The 20,313-nt window shown below is 39.9% G+C and overlaps 1 protein-coding gene across 1 annotated transcript in view; it reads right to left on the reverse strand.

Moving 5' to 3' along the window:
• Positions 1-6,536: 6,536 nt before the first annotated feature.
• MRPL22 (mitochondrial ribosomal protein L22) overlaps positions 6,537-20,313 on the reverse strand; it is a 34,413-nt gene continuing 20,636 nt past the window's right edge. Inside the window, exon 7 of the mRNA XM_003934063.4 lies at positions 6,537-17,797. Within this exon, the coding sequence (XP_003934112.2) occupies positions 17,586-17,797 (212 nt within the window). The 3' untranslated portion in view covers positions 6,537-17,585. The remainder of the gene's footprint in view (positions 17,798-20,313) is intronic.

Here is a 20,313-nt window from a genome sequence, read left to right on the forward strand (position 1 = left end):
CTTAAACAAATTATTTAATTTCTTTGCACATCAGGTTTCTCATGTGTTAAATGTAAACAATGTTCAAGTGTTCAAGCCAAAAAGAAAGGATTGTTAGGAGGAGGAAGAGCATACATTTAGCACAGTGCCCGGCACATAGGCATTTGGTAATATTAGCAAGACTGTAAATGCCCAGAGACATGAAATAACAAGCCATAGGTATTCAGAGCTCATTCGGTATAGTTGAAGTATGTAGTAATGAGCATTGATGCTAGAATGAAAAGCAGGGCTTTGTAAGATAAGTTTAAACTTTATCCTGACACCTGTGGAAAGCCACTGAAGGGTTGTCACAGCACAGTAAAATATTAGAGAAGAGGGCAGCAAGGGGAAAAAAAATCAAGCTAAGGTTTTAGGAATATAGACACCTGTATATTTCACTTAGTCATGGGCTTGCAAATCCTCTCGATTAACACAATCAACACTGTTAGCTTGTGGGAAAACAAGTCATTAAGGGAAAAGCCACATTTAACACTCACTTTGCACTCTCTTATCAGAGCAGGGAATTTGGATATAGAGAATTAACTAGGCTGGCTGCGGGGGCTCGTGCCTGTAATCCCAGCATTTTTGGAGGCTGAGGCGGGTGGATCACCTGAGGTCAGGAATTTGAGACCAGCCCAGCCAACATAGTGAAACCCCCTCTCTACTAAAAAATACAAAATTATCCAGTGTGGTGGCGCACTCCTGTAGTCCCAGTTACTTGGGAGGCTGAGGCAGGAGAACTGCTTGAACCCAAAAGGCAGAGGTTGCAGTGAGCCAAGATCACTCCACTGCACTCCAGCCTGGGTGACAGGGCAAGACTTTGTTTTGAAAAAGAAAGAAGTAACTAGTCACATAGCAAAGTAATAAAGCCAGGTGAGGCTTAAGCATAAAGTCCAAGAGACTGCTCTTTCCTCTCCCACTTTAAATCACTGGGTGGAGGGTATAAGGTCTTCTCTCACTTCTGTGACTTTAACAAGACTTCCTGTTGTGTTCTTTGCCAAGCATTATTCAGACTCTTAATATCCGTGATGAGCAGGGCTGAGTCAGATGGTAGTTCTGCTCAGGTTACAACCTGCACATCCAAGGATGGCCTGTGCCACAATTTCATCATATTTCAACATGCTAGTGTGGTCATATTTTCACCAGCATCCACTTAATGCCACTTAATCGAGTGCTTTCTCTTGGTTTTTCTCTCCACCTATAAAACTTAAGCTTTATGTGAAAACTCAAGGTAATGATAGTAGCCAAAAGCACATATTTCTCCTGAGTTAGCTGCATTCTTCCATTCCTTGTTCTGCTCACAGTACTCAAAGTGATATTTGTTTTTAATTTTACTGTTTTTTCAAATTACCTAGGTAATATATATTTCACTTAGAAAACATCAAAAATACAGAAAAACAAAGTAAAACTAAAGTTCGCCTATAATCTTATCATCCAGATATATCTCTTAATACTCGTAACATGTTCATCTTTTTCTCTACGGCTTCTGCCTTGGCTTTATAAAAAGCTTTCTTCATCCCAAGTCAGATAGATTTCATCCATATGTGTTCATTTTTATTAAGTATCTCATATTTGCAACTTAAGTTCTTTTAAACCGGCCTTGATTTTAAAAGTTCAGAGTCTGTTAACTTATGCTAAATCATGCGGCTGCCTTTGTTGGCAGAGAGTAGGATAGGGAATGGAAAATTGAACTGGGAAATGGGAGTAATTGATCTTCACCAATAGACCCAGTCTCTCTGTGCCTAAATTCCTCTATGTGTAAAATGCAGGAAATTTCCTTTGAACCCCAAATTTGCCCTTTGTTTCTCTACTTTAAAATATGGCATATACACAGAAGGCTGCACAGTGTCATGAACAATAATAAAACAAATGCCCACTAACCCACACATGGATTTTGACAGCATTTAACAATTTCCCTGATTTCTTCTAATCCACTTGAAAAGTGGTGGCCCCTCTTGTTGTGCCCTGACAGAGTTAAGACAGTTTGTTTAGCCCATCTCTCCTTGGAGGAACTTGTCTCTCTTTTGAATTCGCTTACTTGGTTGCCTCAGAAGCTCTTCTTTCTCATGGCTTCAACAAAAGTAATGATTTTGTCATTTACCTGTCATTTTCATTGTTAGGATGAGAACGATGAGCTTCACAGCTATATCCTCAGCAGAAGTGTTAGTATATTTCAATTCCACCTTTATCCTATATCAAATCTGTATACTTGAGCCTATCTGGGAGGCTACGTAAGAATCATGCTGCTTTCATAATAAACCTCTCTTTGTAGCAGTGTGAGTCACTCCTCAGTCTTCCAAACTTTCTTCATCCCTTTATTAAGCTTCCAGGCGACTTTAGAATTATATCGTCTAGTTAAAAAAATATATGCTTTTGACATTTTTATTAGAATTGAAGTGGTTAAATTATTGAGTTAAGTCATTCAAGAATGGGTATGCCCTACCATTTATTCAAAGTCTTCTTTTAAATACCTCAGTAAAGTTTTACAGTTTATTTCTATGGGTCCCGCCTACTTACGTAAGTTTATTCCTAGGTATTTTATATTTTAGTTTCTATTTTTAATACTTTTTAAAAATTATCTTTTCTGATGATTTGTTGATTTTGAAAGATAAGCATTAGCTGGGCACAGTGGCATGTGCCTGTAGTCCCAGCTACTTGGGAGGCTGAGGTGGGAGGGTTTGAGCCCAGGATTTTGAGCCTGGGCAACAGAAACAGTGAGACCCCTATCTCTTAAAAAAAAAAAAAAAGTATTGATTTTTGCATATTGATTTTGTAACCAACTGCCTTATTGAATTCTACTTACTTCTAATATTTTTTCTGTTGACTTTATTGGGTTGCTAGATAGGCAATTATATGTAAGTAATAATTTGCCTCCTCCTTTCCAAAGATTTTTCTCTTATTTCATTTGTTTTACTGCTTTGGCTAAACTTTCAGAAAATATTAAATGATCGTGGAAGGTCAGCGTATTTGTCTTGTACCTGAATTTAGCGGGAAACACCAGCGCTTCACTTTAAGTATGGTGATACCTGTGGCAAAAACAATAAATCCGCTTATTCAACAATTCCCGTCTCTTTTTTTTTTTTTTTTTTTTTTTTTTGAGACGGAGTTTCGCTCTTGTTACCCAGGCTGGAGTGCAATGGCACGATCTCGGCTCACCGCAACCTCCGCCTCCTGGGTTCAGGCAATTCTCCTGCCTCAGCCTCCTGAGTAGCTGGGATTACAGGCACGCGCCACCATGCCCAGCTAATTTTTTGTATTTTTAGTAGAGACGGGGTTTCACCATGTTGACCAGGTTGGTCTCGATCTCTCGACCTTGTGATCCACCTGCCTCGGCCTCCCAAAGTGCTGGGATTACAGGCTTGAGCCACCGCGCCCGGCAACAATTCCCGTCTCTTGCATCTGAGAAAGAAAAGAGCAGCCCTTGACATTGGGAAGCTGGCCAGGCCCTCACAGCTAGGCCATGCTGCCCTCTGTTGGACATAAGCCATGTCACCATGTCACAGAATATCAAAGCCAGACAAGCTTACTCTGGGATCATGGTTCAGTGAGATAAGGCGAGTTCACACCACCATTTTGCCTAAGCTCAGACAAAAATAAGTTCACTGTGCCCCTCGCAAAATAGTAAACATTCCTCTCTCCTGAGTAACTGGTAATTCTTTACCACTTACACTCTTTTTTTTTTCCACTCTCGTTTGCCCTATTTATAAAACTTGAGATCGTCATAGAATTGCACCTGCTGACAGCATCCAATCTAGAAAAAAAAACGAAATCTGTTTCTTTAGCCCCTCTGCAAATCACTCAATGCCCAAATCCCATAATAGGTTCTAACACCTCTTATTAAGACACCCCACAGCTCAATAAGCCCCATGGTGTATGTTTTCCCTCGCTGCAACAAGTAATAAACCCAACTTATTCAACTAGAGCTGAATTTGTGGCGGTCTCTGACTGGAGGACACTGGCATGCTTTAGAAACCAGAAAACTAAAAAGTACACTTCTGTACTTACAACTAAGGTTCATTCATATGATATATGTCAGTCATTTATGACCACACTGATTCAGAGATGGAAGAGAACAATGTGAGGAGGTGGTCACAGAGTAGATTACAGATTTCGTTATACCCAGACAGTACATAGGCATCTGGCCCTTTAGGAGCAGCTAAGGTGGAATCCTTGTATCAAGTCCAGCGTCATGAGTAGTCTTTCCACTAGAATAGTTCTATTGTGAGGAGGTATGGTTTTCTTCCTATGTATTCTGATTGCATTGTTCCTGGCTACATAGCTTTAAAATCTAGTTCTTGGGCCCACTTAAGAGATTCTTTGAGCTATCCAATATAATAATTTGTTTTGTTTACATTAGTCTTATAAGATGCTGAAATGGGATACTTGCTGCTTTAGCGTGGTATCTTCGACTGAATTACCACTACAATACGTATCAGGATGCCAAAATGATTGTGAGAGCATTGCTTCCAACACCCAGATCTTATTCATCTTTCAGCCAATTCTAACCCACAACCCCACAGAGAAGGGGATTCTGAGAAATGTACTTCCAGGTTGGCTATGATAGAGCACATTCTACAAAGGATTTTTTTTTAACTACATAGGATTCTTAACCTTCTTTGTATGCCCTTTTCCCACACCTAATTGTTTCATTTGTATTCGATTGAATTCATAGTTCATGTCTATCTTAATGATCCTTTTCCCCCAAAAGAACCAAGAGTTAGGAGTGTTCAATTATCAAGTAGCTTGAATTATAACCTTTTTTAAAAAGGAACAAATTTCTAGTTTTAAGGCAGTATGATTTTTTAAAGTTATCTATTCAGTTCCTATTTTGAAGAATCTATTAAGGTTCCTATATGATAACCCAAGAATCAATTTCATAAATTTTTACAGCCATTTAAAAAGGATAGGTATTTTCCATAGGGTGCAAAGTTTGAAATATTTATCACAGCTATTACTGTGTAACAAACTACCCCAAATCTCAATGGCTTAAATAATAAGCAGTTATTATTGTTCATGACTCTATAAGTCAGTTTATAGTGGGTTTTCTCATCTCAGCTGGGCTCATTCATGCTTCGATAGTCAGTTTTTCATGGGGTAAGCAGCTCTGTTATAGGCTGGGCTCACTCAGGTTTGAGTTGGCTGGCTGTCAGTGTGGGACTAATTGCTCTCTTTCATGTGATCTCTTGTCCTCCAGCAGGTTAGCTTGGGCTTGTTTACACAGCAAAAGCAAAGGTCCAGGAAAAAAAAGATGAAGCAAATAAGGCCTCTGAGGCCTAGACTCAAAACTGGAAAACTTCTGCTACCTTCTCTTGGCCAAATAAGTCACAAACCAGCCCACATTCAAAGACTCCACCTCTTAATGAAAGGAGATACAAAGTCACATTGCAAAGAGTATCCATATATGAAAAGAGTGAAAAACTGTGACCATTTAGATAAACAGACAAACAGATAAATCATTTAAATCAATATTTCTTATACTGGGGTCCACTGTGGACACATGGAATTTACAAACGATCTTCAGAAGACTTGTACATTTTCTCAAAAAAAGAAAACCAGTATTTCCTTGTTTTCATTCAAAGTATTTGTAATAGGCCGGGTGCAGTGGCTCACACCTATAATCCCAGCACTTTGGAAGGCCAAGGTCGGAGGATCGCTTGAGCCCAGAAATTTGAGACCACCCAGAGCAACATGACAAAACCCAATCTTTACAAAAAAATGCAAAAATTAGCCGAGTGTGGTGGTGCATGCCTATTGTCCCAGCTACTTGGGAGACTGAGGCTATAGCAAGCCATGATCATGCCACTGCACTCCAGCCTGGGCAACAGATCAAGACGCTGTCTTACAAATAATAGGAATGAAATAAAATCTCTTAAGTTGACATTTAATATCATAGTTCTTTATTGATCCTTATATTAGTTTTTACCCTTTCTCCTGCTTGTATCTCTGTAAGTAAATCCCGAAGAAGCAGTAATTATTTTTCAGAGCCCCTGTCCCTCTGAGTCCATTGACTCAGCACAATAAACACTTGCTATGACTGTTGTACAGTTGTCTTTCCCATCAGAGTGAGCTCCACAAGCAGGGGTCGTATTTACTCTGTTCACTGACTATATCTTCAGTACCAGGTATATAATAGTTGCCCAATAAATTACATTGAGCTGAAAAAACAAAAGCTGACCTTTTTTTTTTTTAATCTACCACGATTACTTTTTGAGAGGAGAGACAGGGTAGTGACTTGATGGGGCAGGTAGGGGCTTCAGGATTGCTATTCATGTTCTATTTCTTGTCCCAATGGGGGTATTTGCACATGTTCATCGGCTGATCACAAATGGTGCCATATGCGTGCAATTGGTGTACTTTCTGAATGTGCTACACTCCAATGAAAGATTGAATCTACTGTAATTCTTTGAAAAGGAAGGAAATTACAAGTATTCAGAGACTGCCTTTAAGAATAACAGACAATGGTTTCTGAACGTATTAGTCTGTTTTCACACCACTATAAAGAAATATCCAAGACTGGGTAATTTATAAAGAAAAGATGTTTAATTGAGTCATAGTTCCGCATAGCTGGTGAGACATCAGGAAACTTACAATCATGGCAGAAGGTGAAGTAGGCACAACTTACATGGCAGCAGGCAAGACACTGAGTGAAGAGGCAACTTTCAAACACTTATAAAGCCATCAGATCTCATGAGAAGTCACTCAGTATCAGGAGAACACACAGAGTACACTACACCCATGATCCAATCACTTCCCTCTGTTGTTAGGTGGGGATTACAGGTCCCTCCCTCAACACATGGTGATTACAATTTGAGATGAGATTTTGGTGGGAACACAGAGCCAAACCATGTCACAGAACACGAAAAGTGAAACTTCAAGTGGGAACCACAATGTTCATTGACATTAGAAAGTACACTCTTAGCCATGAAAACTAGCCAGATGTACTCTGTACCATAGTCACAGTGGGAAAAATTCATTGAGATAATTTTTATAAAGTGCTTAGAATAGTACCAGGTATAGTCAGTGATACAGATTAATTACTTTTTATAACATACTAGAAGCAGCTCCAAATGAAGGCTTAACCTGCAATCACAAGCAAATTTTCTTTATTAGAATTCTGTTTTTTCCTTATCTGCTTCAAAATAGCTTTTATAGCCTTCATTTGGAGCTGCTTCAAATGTAAGTGAAGCAGTGCCTTTATTTACATAATTTATATTTATGATGTCCATCGCACCACGTAGCTTATTTTAGGCACATCCAAGGAAGTCCCAACTCCAAGACTGAGAATCATGAAACATCCCCACCAAATGAGAGCACAGTGACCTGGTGTGGTGATTCTCCAACATGCAAATCACTGGGGCGTTTGTTAAAAGTGCAGGTTCCATGGTCTCCCACACCAAAGCTTCTGATTCATTAAGTCTGAGAGTAGAGCCCAGGAATTTGCATTTTTAAACAAATTCTTCTAGTGATTCTGAAAAAGGTTGTCTACAGAAAACACTGAGTGTTGTTTCATAAATGAATGAAATGGAGGCCAGCAAGGGAAGGAAGGACCTATCCAGTCTTCTTTCTGGCTAATGAGAATGCACAGACTAGAATGAAGGTCAACTTTTAATATTCCAGTGTTATTTCCATGACTCCATGTTACAACAGCTTAGGACCCAGAATGATTCTGTCCTAAACCTTGGTTTATTCCACTAAGCCCTGATGCCTTTTATCCATGCATTAGGTTAACTGTAGAGACACAAAAACCCAGCGGTATATTCATTAGGTATGCAGAACCAGGTACTTTAGAAACCTAGTTTAAATCATAGCTGTAATATTTACATGCTGTGTGACTTCTGATGGTTATTTGAATTCTGTGTGCTTTGGTTTCTTCCTTTGTAAAGCGGCAAAACAATACCTACATTTGCAGGATGTTGTGAAGAATTAGGTAAAATACTAGCACAGAGCTTGCAAATAACAAGTTCCCAGTAAACCAGTAATTATTATTAATACCATCTTAAAACATGGCCCTAAAACAACATTCTTCAATCTCCTACAGCCATATTCTCAAAGGGTAGTCCCCTACAACAGAATTACCCACAAATGTTTGTTTATAACATAGATTTCTGAAACCAGCCTCTCATAAGACCTAGTGATCGAATCATTGGGGTGAGGACCAGAAGTCTGCATTAACTAGCAAGCATCCTCAATTCTTCTTTTGCATACAAAAGTTTGACAAACATTGGACTAGGGCTGTGGACAAAGAGTGCTTTTTTTTTTTTTTTTTTTTTTTTTTTTTTTTTTTTTTTTGAGATGGAGTTTCACTCTTGTTACCCAGGCTGGAGTGCAATGGCGCGATCTCGGCTCATGGCAACCTCCGCCTCCTGGGTTCAAGCAATTCTCCTGCCTCAGCCTCCAGAGTAGCTGGGACTACAGGCGGGCGCCACCATGCCCAGCAATTTTTGTATTTTTAGTAGAGACGGGGTTTCACCATGTTGACCAGGATGGTCTCGATCTGCTGACCTTGTGATCCACCTGCCAAGGCCTCCCAAAGTGCTGGGATTACAGGCGAGAGCCACCACGCCCGGCCAAGAGTGCTTCTTTTAATGAAGACTAGTGGAAGCAGTGTTGAACACTCTAATTTGAAACTAACCATTTCTAAACATTTTCTGCTAACAAGAGGGGAGTGCCACCTACTGCCTCATTTTAGAATGCAATGCTGAGACTGGTTCGATTCCTCTCTCAGTAATTGAATTTACCATAAAAAATAAATCAATCCTAAACAAGACCATCCAAACAATATAAAGCACTGTTGGAAGAAAAAATAAAAACAGGCTTTACTTAACCAAAAGAAAATTTTCAAATTTAAAGGTTTCTGGAGTTTTATTTTCGTATGTCTAATAAAATTCTGTAATTTCAAGTTACTGCTAAAACAGTAAAGGAAAATATAATCCTTTACTTACTGGCCTGTGCCAACAGTGAAAGGAAAAACAGTACCACTGCATGCCCTAAAACACTGTAATGAAACAACATGCAGCCACACTAACTTCCCATGGTCCCAAGAGAAAATCAGGTGAAATAAAAACAATTTTCTTACCTCATAACATCTATTCAAGTCCAGTATAAAAATAGCCACTTGCAGGACACTAGCTGGAAAGTTAACATTCCCTTTCAAAGTTACTTAAAAGCCTTTTGAAATATTATCTGCTAGCCGGCTGCGGTGGCTCATGCCTATAATCCCAGCACTTAGGGAGGCCGACGTGGGCGGATCACCTGAGGTCAGGAGTTCGAGATCAGCCTGCAAAACCCCATCTTTACTAAAAACACAAAAAAATTAGCAAGGTGTGGTGGCACACACCTCAAGTCCCAGCTACTCGGGAGGCTAAGGCAAGAGAATTGTTAAAACCTGGGAGACGGAGGTTGCAGTGAGCCGAGATCGCACCACTGCACTCCAGTCTGGACGACAGAGCAAGACTTCATCTCAAAAAAGCAAGCAGAGAAATATAGTCTGTTGCTATCTTTAAAGCTGATTTCGAGGGGGCGCCAAGATAGCCGAGAGAAGGCAACACTGGAATGCAGCTCCCAGCAAATGAAATGCAGAGGGCTAGAGGATTGCACGATTCCAAGCGAGGTGCCAGGTTCATTTCCAGGGGGACTGGGAGGAGTCTGAAAATAGCCCAGGGGAGGAGCCAAAGCAGGGCAAGAGCCGCCCAGGGAGAATGAACCAAGACAGGGCGGGATGTGTCCCCACCTGGAACATGCAGTCACTGGAAAGGTCGGTCGGGGGACTTCACCCACTCAGTGCTCCCATTCGGCTCCTGTGCTTACCTCATCCCTCCTGCAACCCACGGTCCACGAGAATCCTACCAGACTGAGGGGCACTGTGGGTTGTTGATGCAACTCTGAGCCACCGCTCCTGCCTGGTGCCATAAGTTGTTGGCTGGACCTGGGCGGAAGTTTGGACTAAGGCCAGCAGGGCAGAACAACCCATCCCACAGAAAGAGGCAGAGTTGAAATAGGTCATAAAGCCTGGCAGGCCCCATCACTCCCCACACAACTCAAACTGAAGCCTAAGTGCCAGAGAGCTTGGCAGCGAATACACCAGTTTGACCCAACCAGGAAGATCGAGCTCAGGGAAGGAGAGACACCATTGGGAAGGCGGGGCCAATTTTACCTGCAAACAAACCCCAGGGGAAGACCACCCACCCAGCAACCTGACTGAATCTGAGGCAGCCCAGCAGGGCCTCTACAGGCCAAAAAAGATATAGCTCCAACCTCAACAGAAAGGACGTCCACTCAGAGATTTCTCCCAAAATCACCAACTTCAAAGATCAAAGGGAGACAAATCCATGAAGATGGGGAAAAACTAGCAAAAAAAGGATGAAACCTTCAAAGACCAGAACACCTCTTCCCCTCCTAGGGATCACAACTCCTCACCATCAAGGGAACAACATAAGACAGAGAATGAGTTTGACAAATTGACAGAAGCAGGCTTCAGAAGGTGGATAATAAACTTCTGAGTTAAAAGGTCATGTTCTAATCCAATGCAAAGAAACGAAGAACCTTGAAAAAATGTTAGATGAAATGCTAACTAGAATAACCAGCTTAGATAAGAACATAAATTACTTGATGGAGCTGAAAAACACAGCATGAGAACTTTGCAAGGCATGCACACGTTTCAACAGCCAAATCAATCAAGCAGAAGAAAGGATATTAGAGACTGAAGATCAAATCAATGAAATAAAATGAGAAGGCAAGATTAGAGAAAAACGAGTGAAAATAAATGAACAAATCCTCCAAGAACTATGGGATTATGTGAAAAGACCTAATCTATGCTTGATCGGTATACCTGAATGTGACAGGGAGAATGAATCCAAGTTGGAAAACACTCTTCAGGATATTATCCAAGAGAACTTCCCCAACCTAACAAGGCAGGCCAACATTCAAATCATGGAAATACAGAGAACACCACAAAGATATTCCTCAAGAAGAGCAACCCAAAGGCATATAATTGTCAGATTCACCAGGGTTGATATGAAGGAAAAAGTCCTAAGGACAGCTAGAGAGAAAGGTCAAGTCACCCACAAAGGGAAGCCCATCAGACTCACAGCAGATCTCTCAGAAGAAACTCTACAAGCTAGAATGGAGTGGGGGCCAATATTCAACATCCTTAAAGAAAAGAACTTTCAACCCAGAACTGCATATCTGGCCAAACTAAGCTTCATAAGTGAAAGAGAAATAAAATCCTTAATGGACAAGCAATTGCTGAGAGATTTTGTCGCTACAAAACCTGCCTTACAAGAACTCCTGAAGGAAGTACTAAACATGGAAAGGAACAACCAGTACCAGCCACTGTAAAAACATACCACACCGTAAAGAACAGGGCAATGAAGAAACCACATCAACTAACAGACAAAACAGCCAGCCAGTAACAAAATGGCAGGATCAAATTCAAACATAACAATATTAACATTGAATGTAAATGGCCTAAATGCCCCAGTCAAAAGACACAGACCGGCAAACTGGATAAAAAGTCAAGACCCAACAGTGTGCTATATTTAGAAGATCCATCTCACGTGCAAAGACTCACATAGACACTAAATAAAGGGATGGAAGAAGATCTACCAAGCAAATGGAGAGCAAAAAAAAAGCAGGGGTAGCAATCCTAGTCTATGCTAAAATGGACTTTAAACCAACAAAGATCAAAAGAGACAAAGAAGGGCATTATATAATGGTAAAAGGATCAATGCAACAAGAAGAGCTAACTCTTACTAAATTTATATGCACCAAATGCAGGAGAACACAGATACATAAAGCAAGTTCTTAAGGACCTACAAAGAGACTCAGACTCCCACACAACAATAGTGGGAGACTTTAACACTCCACTGACAATATTGGACAGACCAACGAGACAGAAAGTCAACATGGATATCCAGGACTTGAACGCAGATCTGGACCAACCAGTCCTAATAGACATTTGCAGGACACTCCACCCCAAAACCACAGAACACACATTCTTCTCAGCACCACATCACACTTACTCTAAAATTGACCACATAATTGGAAGTAAATCACTCCTCAGCAAATGCAAAAGAACAGAAATCATAACAAACTGTCTCTCAGACCACAGCACAATCAAATTAGAACTCAGGATTAAGAAAAGTACTCAAAACTGCACAATCACATGGAAACTGAACAAACTGCTCCTAGATGACAAATGGATAAACAATGAAATGAAGGCAGAAATAAAAATGTTCTTCAAAACCAATGAGAATGAAGACACAACATACCAGAATCTATGGGACACATTTAAAGCAGTGTCTAGAGGGAAATTTATAGCAATAAACGCCCACATGAGAAACAAAAAAAGACCTAAAATCAACACCCTATCATCAAAATTGAAAGAGCTAGAGGAGTAAGATCAAAAAAAAGAATCTCAAAAGCAAGCAGAAGACAGAAAATAACTAAGATCAGAGCAGAACTGAAAAGACAGAGACACAAAAATCCCTTCAAAAAGACAATAAATCCAGGAGCTGCTTTTCTGAAAAGATCAATAAAATTGACAGACTGCTAGCTCAACTAATAAATAAGAAAAGAGAGAAGAATCAAAAAGATGCAATAAAAAATTATAAAGGGGAGATCATCATCGATTCCTCAGAAATACAAACTACCCTCAGAGATTACCATAAACAGCTCTATGAACATAAACCAGTAAATCTGGAAGAAACGGATAAATTCCTGGACACTTGCACACTCCCAAGACTAAGCAAGGAGGAAGTTGAAACCCTGAAAAGGTCTGAAGTTGAGGCAGCAATTAATAGCCTACCAACCAAAAAAAGTTCAGGTCCAGATGGGTTCACAGCTGAATTCTACCAGACGTACAAAGAAGAGCTGGTACCATTCCTGTTGAAACTATTCCAAACAATATAAAATGAGGAATCCTCCCTAACTCTTTCTCTGAGATCAATAGCATCCTGATACCAAAACCTGGCAGAGACACAACTAAAAAAGAAAACTACAGGCCAATATCCATGATGAACATTGGTACAGAAATCTTCATTAAAATACCAGCAAACCAAATCCAACAGCACATCAAAAAGTTTATCCACCACAACCAAGTAGGCTTCATCCTGGGCATGCAAAGCTGGTTCAACATATGCAAATCTATAAATCTAATCCACCATATAAACAGAACCAAAGACAAAAACCACATGATTATCTCAGTAGATGCAGAAAAGGCCTTCAACAAAATTCAACAGTCCTTTATGCTAAAAACTCTCAATAAACTAGGTATCGATGGAATGTATCTCAAAATAATAAAAGAAGCTATTTATGACAAACCCACAGCCAATATCATACTAAATGGGCAAAAACTAGAAGCATTCCCTTTAAAAACTGGCACTTCTCTCACCACTCCTATTCAATATAGTATTGGAAGTTCCAGTCAGAGTAATTAGACAAGAAAAAGAAATAAAGGGCATTCAATTAGGAAAAGAAGAAGTCAAACTGTCCCTATTTGTAGATGACACAATCATATATTTAGAAGACCCCACTGTCTCAGCCCAAAACCTCCTTAAGCTGATAAGCAACTTTGGCAAAGTCCCAGGATACAAAATCAATGTTAAGAAATCATAAGCATTCCTATACACCGAAAACAGACAAATAGAAAGCAAAATCATAAGCGAATTCCCATTTACAATTGCTACAAAGAGAATAAAATACCTAGGAATACAACTAACAAAGGATGTAAAAGATCTCTTCAAGGAGAACTACAAACCACTGCTCAAAGAATAGGAGAGGACACAAACAGATGGAAAAACATTCCACGTTCATGGTTAGGAAGAATCAATATTGTGAAAATGGTCATACTGCCCAAAGTAATTTATAGATTCAATACTATCCTCATCAAGCTACCATGGACCTTCTTCACAGAACTGGAAAAAACCACCTTAAACTTCATATGAAACCAAAAGAGAGTCCACATAGCCAAGTCAATCCTAAGCAAAAATAACAAGCTGGATGCATCACACTACCAGACTTCAAACTATACTACAAGGCTACAGTAATCAAAACAGCATGGTACTGGTATCAAAACAGAGATATAGACCAATGGAACAAAACAGAGGCCTCGGAGGCAATGCCACACATCTACAACCATCTGATCTTTGACAAACCTGACAAAAACAAGCAATGGGGACAGGATTCCCTGTTTAATAAATGGTATTGGGAAAACTGGCTAGCCATATGCAGGAAGCTGAAACTGGATGCCTTCCTTACACCTTATACAAAAATTAACTCCAGATAGATTAAAGACTTAAACATAAGACCTAACACCATAAAACCCTAGAAGAAAACCTAGGCAACACCATCCAGGACATAGGCACATGCAAAGACTTCATGAGTAAAACATCAAAAGCAATGGCAACAAAAGTCAAAATAGACAAATGGGATCTAATTTTAATTAAGAGCTTCTTCACAGCAAAAGAAACAAACATTACAGTGAACCAGCAACCAAGAGAATGGGAAAAAATTTTTGTAATCTACCCATCTGACAAAAGGGCTGATATCCAGAACCTACAAAAAACTAAAGTAGATTTACAAGAAAAAAACAAACAAACCCATTCAAAAGTGGGCAAAGGATATGAACAGACACTTTTCCAAAGAAGACATATATGAGGCCAACAAACATATGAAAAAATGCTCATCATCATTTGTCATGAGAGATATGCAAATCAAAACCACAATGAGATACCATCTCACACCAGTTAGAATGGTGACCGTTAAAAAAATCTGGAGATGGAGCTGGGCACAGTGGCTCACGTCTGTAATCCCAGTACTTTGGGAGGCCGAGGCAGGTGGATCACGAGGTCAAGAGATTGAGACCATCCTGGTCAACATGGTGAAACCCTGTCTCTACTAACACAAAAAATTAGTTGGGCATGGTGGCGCGTGCCTGTAATCCCAGCTACTCAGGAGGCTGAGGCAGGAGAATTGCTTGAACCCACGTGCCATTGCACAGCCTGGGTAACAAGAGTGAAACTCCGTCTCAAAAAAAAAAAAAATCTGGGCCGGGCGCGGTGGCTCAAGCCTGTAATCCCAGCACTTTGGGAGGCCGAGGCGGGTGGATCACGAGGTCGAGAGATCGAGACCATCCCGGTCAACATGGTGAAACCCCGTCTCTACTAAAAATACTAAAAATTAGCTGGGCATGGTGGTGCGTGCCTGTAATCCCAGCTACTCAGGAGGCTGAGGCAGGAGAATTGCTTGAACCCAGGAGGCGGAGGTTGCGGTGAGCCGAGATCGCGCCATTGCACTCCAGCCTGGGTAACAAGAGCGAAACTCCGTCTCAAAAAAAAAAAAAAAAAAAAAAAAAAAAAATCTGGAGACAGATGCTGGAGAGGATGTGGAGGAAAAGGAACACTTTTACACTGTTGGTGGGAGTATAAATTAGTTCAACCCTTATGGAAGACAGGTATTTCTAGATTCCTCAAGGACCTAGAAATAGAAATTCCATTTGACCCAGCAATCCCATTACTGGGTATATACCCAAAGGATTATAAATAGCTCTGTTATAAAGACACATGCACACATATGTTCGTTGTGGCGCTGTATATGTAGCAAAGACCTGGAACAAACCCAAATGCCCATCAATGATAGACTGGACAAAGAAAATGTGGCATATATACACCATGGAATACTATGCAGCCATAAAAACAACGATGAGTTTGTGTCCTTTGTAGAGACATGGATGACTCTAGAAACCATCATTCTCAGAAAACTGACACAAGAAGAGAAAACCAAACACCACTCATAGGCGGGTGATGAACAATGAGAACACTTGGGCAAGGAAAGAGAACAACATTCACTGGGCTAGGTGAGGGGATGGAGAGGAGGGGAGGGACAGCAGGGGAGCGGGCGGGGAAGGATTAACACCCACTGGGAGAAATGCATGATGTGGGTGACTGGGGGGGTGGGGAGAGGTGGGGCCAGGAGGATGGAGACAGCAAACCGCCATGGCATGTATGTACCTATGTAACAATCCTGCAGGATGCTGGATGTGCACATGTTCACCAGAGCCTAAAATATAATTTTTTAAGAAATCTCTTGGTAAAACAACATATTTCCTACTCCTTAAAGCATGTCTATTCAAAAGTGAGATAACATGTATTATCTTAAAAATATATATAACATTCACAATTTTTAAAAGGTTGGCACAAGTTGCCTGGTAGCATTTTTAAAAGACTGTGCATTTTGAGTTTTTGTTCATACATTATGCATACATATAACCTCCCACACCCCTACACACATATATTTGAAACATACTTTGTTAGAATAGCAAGAAAGCACTTCATAAGTTAGACCTGATCTGCATTTCCAGCTTGGCCCTACCATTTACAGTCATGAATTCCAGCAACAGAGATCTAATCTGCAACAGGCTTTCTCAGGCTTTGCATCTTTGCACACAGTGGCTCACCTTACAGGACTACCTTCATCACTCTTCTACCTGGGACCCTGTTAGGGATCTTTAAAACCCTGTTCATGTATTATCATGATGCTTTTTTGATCTATTAACACATACTTATTATAATAATAATATATTTTAATTAGTTGTTAAAACTTCTGCCTCCAGTACAATACTACAGTACTTCTAGGAAAAATGGCTTCAGTATGTCCTTGTCTCTCTCCATTCTATTTCCTGTCCTTGACCATTAAGAAACACTGAATACCCCATAAGATGTTCTTGGCTGGTACATGGGGACAGTAACCTTATTCATCACTCTGTTTCCTTTGAGACATGTCTTACTGCTTGATTTGCACTCCGCCTGTTCCTAGCCATCTAACTGAACATCTTTATATAATCCCTTACCAATTTTTTAATTACAGCCATCCAAAAAAAAAAAAAAAAAAAAAAAATCCTGTTGGTACTTTTATTGGGAGTGAGTTAAATATATAAATTTTAAGAGGAAACTGATATCTTTACTTGATAACATTTATCAATTGGTAGGTTCTGGTTCCACTCATTCTAGTCTTCCTAGAATTTCCTCATTAAAGTTTTGAAGTTTCTTCATACATGTCCTATGTATCCCTTGTTAAAATTATTTCTAGTATTTTCTATTTTTGTTTTATTTTCATTTTGAATTGTATCTTGTTAGCCTTATATTTTTAGTTAAGTTTTGGCAGTCGATGTTTGAATGTAGAATATTTTAACTTACACATAATTTTTATCAGTTCTGATAGACCTTTTGCTTATTTGATTGAATTACCTAGGCAGACAGTCCTATGCATCATGATTTTGTGTACTCTTTTCAATATGTATGCCTCTTGTTGTCTGCTTTATGGTATTACTTACAAATTCTATTATGTTCGATTTTTTTTAAAAAAAAAGTTGCTCTCCCCTTCCAAGTCACAAATGCACACAAATGTGCCCAGAGGCTCAAAAGAGATGGGCAAAGCCTTATAAATATTCATACTAGCAGTTATATACTGTTTCAATAATTCAGTGACAAATCTTAAAAAGCATTTTCTTCAATTTTTATTTTTAGAAAATAATGGCAAAATATATATACTGTGGAGTCTGAATCGCCCCATCACAGAGTGTGAACGATGGTCCGGCTGCGAAGCTGCTGAATATACTCTTTTGCATGGTCAACTGCCGTTTTTGGTGGCTCAGGTGGAGGTGGGGGACCTTCCACCAACTTCACAAAATAATGGCAGTAAACCTTCTCCATGATCCCACAGTAACCTCTGCCATGGTAGCGGATGCGTTTCAGGCACTGGCCTCTCCCTGAGGTGGACTCAGCTACACAAGGAAGAAAAAGAGAATTACAGGAAGTGAGTATTATCCACAAGCCTGATCAGCTGAGCAATTTCTGTCCTTTCTTTGACTGGATTCTGAGCTCGCTGAAACAGCCCAAGGAAGACCCAAAACTAGGCCAGTCACTCAACAAACATTTTTGAGTTCCTACTGGGTAGCGGGCTCTATCCTGGGCTTCAAGGATATAGTGGTGACCAAGGTATCAACGGTCCTGCTCCTAGACACTCCACAGAGCACAATTTCAAAACTACTGCTTACCATTAGTAATTTTAATGGCATAACAATCTTAATAACATAAATCTCTTACCCAAACCTCTTTGATGTAGTTTGAACAAAATTCACAGCCTGCCACATTCAGTTCTCTGGAATATAGGCCCAATCTACCCTTCCCATTTTATCTACTCTAGGACAACCTCCTACTTTCTTCACACTATTTTCCTCATTGTACCACACTATTATACTATTATTGCTTATTCCAACCTATGTGCCTTTGCATGTATGACTACCCTGCTTTTAAAATCTGCTCTTCTCCTGGACATGCCTCCAGATTCCCAAAAGCCTATCTTCAAATGCCAATTTTTTCTAGGGAAGTCTCTACAACTATTCTAACCCAAATTGACCTTTTCTTCTCTACTGCAACAATACCATTTGTCTGTATTACTCTTTTTGGTCTCAAATCATATGCTGTCTTTATAAGCATCTGTGCTTCATCTGTAAAAGTCACCTCCTCAACAAAACTTGTACTCTTTTTGTATTGCCCCAAAAGTTCACGATCCATAGAAAAAGAAATGATCTTGAAATACATCATCTGGTAATTAATATCATCTTTTTCAATACAGAGATCTCTGGTAAATCTGCTCTAACTCTGAAATAACTTTCAAAGTTTTTCAAGTACATAAAATATTAATGGTGTATATGGTATCATTATAATTCAGAAGAACAATGTATGTATTCTTCCAAAGAAATACTACTGTCAAAGAACTACAAGTGCTAAATGTTTTAAAATGACACAAAAGATATAACCTATTTAATGTGGACAGTATGCACAAAGAAAGTACTCAAATACTTTTTGAATGAAGGAATGCATTAAGATATCTCAAAAATGAGAAAAACCTGTTTTTCTACAGACAATGCCTCACAGGTGTAATGAACTTAAAGTACTGCATATTTCCAGGCCAGGAGGAGTGGCTCATGCCTGTAATCCCAGCATTTTGGGAGGCCAAGGCAGGTGGATCACCTGAGGTCAGGAGTTGGAGACCAGCCTGGCCCACATAGTGAAACTCCATCTCTACTAAAAATATAAAAATTAGCTGGGCGTGGTGACACATGCTGGTAGTCCCAGCTATTCGGAAGGCTGAGGCACAAAAATTGCTTGAACCGCAGAGGCAGACGTTGCAGTGAGCTGAGATTGCACCACTGTACTCTAGCCTGGTTGCAGGGTGAGACTCCATCTCAAAATAAATAAATAAGTGTGTATATATACACACAGCAAATATTTCCTATTACTAGTATTTAAGTAAATACAAATCTTGAAATTGTAACATCAGAAGCCCTCCCTTGGCCAGGCACGGTGGCTCACGCCTGTAATCCCAGCACTTTAGGAGGCCGAGGCGAGCAGATCACAAGGTCAGGAGATCGAGACTATCCTGGCCAACATGGTGAAACCCCATCTCTACTAAAAATACAAAAATTAGCTGGGCATGGTGGCATATGCCTGTAATCTCAGTTACTCGGGAGGCTGAGGCAGGATAATTGTTTGAACCAGGGAGTTGGAAGTTGCAGTGAGCCAAGATCGCACCACTGCACTCCAGCCTGGCAACAGAGCAAGACTCTGTCTCAAAAAAAAAGAGGAAGCCCTCCCCTCCCACCTTCATCACTCTTAGCCAATAAGACTGATCTACAACGTCAGATGATCACTTTCCCTAAAGTGATTCACTTTAGATGCCATGAATCACTAAGCAGTGACATTTTATTGGTCCATGTCCACTTGTCAAGGCCGATTCACAGCATCATTAGTCATCATGAGTTTAAAAAGGAAATGAACTTACCAAATCTGTGGTCATGTAATACCAGGTATTAGCTTTAGACCAATGACAGGCATTTGAAAGAATTACCATATAATGAGAATACATGCTATCAAAAAAGCACTTCCTTTAAAATGCCTATTCTTACTTCAGGGTACTGAAAGAACCATTGCTGAACTAAAATAGTATTCAGTAAGTAACTGTCTTTCAAAACTCTAAGAGAAGTCTATGGAATGAAATGTCTAAGCCTTTTCCAAGAACGCTGTAAGATAAATCAGTTTCCCATATTTTATGGGTAAGAATCAATAGTGTATTTATTAAATAAACAGCTTTCCAGGCCTCTCCACAGGGGTTTCAAGTCCAGTGGGTCTATGCCAAGGCCTGGGAATCTGTATTTTAAATAACAAACTCAAGATTATTCTTACTGAAAAAGCTTGGCAAATACAGGATAAAATGTCTGATACATCATACTCTTCC

Source organism: Saimiri boliviensis, chromosome 1 (assembly GCF_048565385.1).
Source record: "Saimiri boliviensis isolate mSaiBol1 chromosome 1, mSaiBol1.pri, whole genome shotgun sequence".
Lineage (NCBI taxonomy): Eukaryota > Metazoa > Chordata > Mammalia > Primates > Cebidae > Saimiri > Saimiri boliviensis.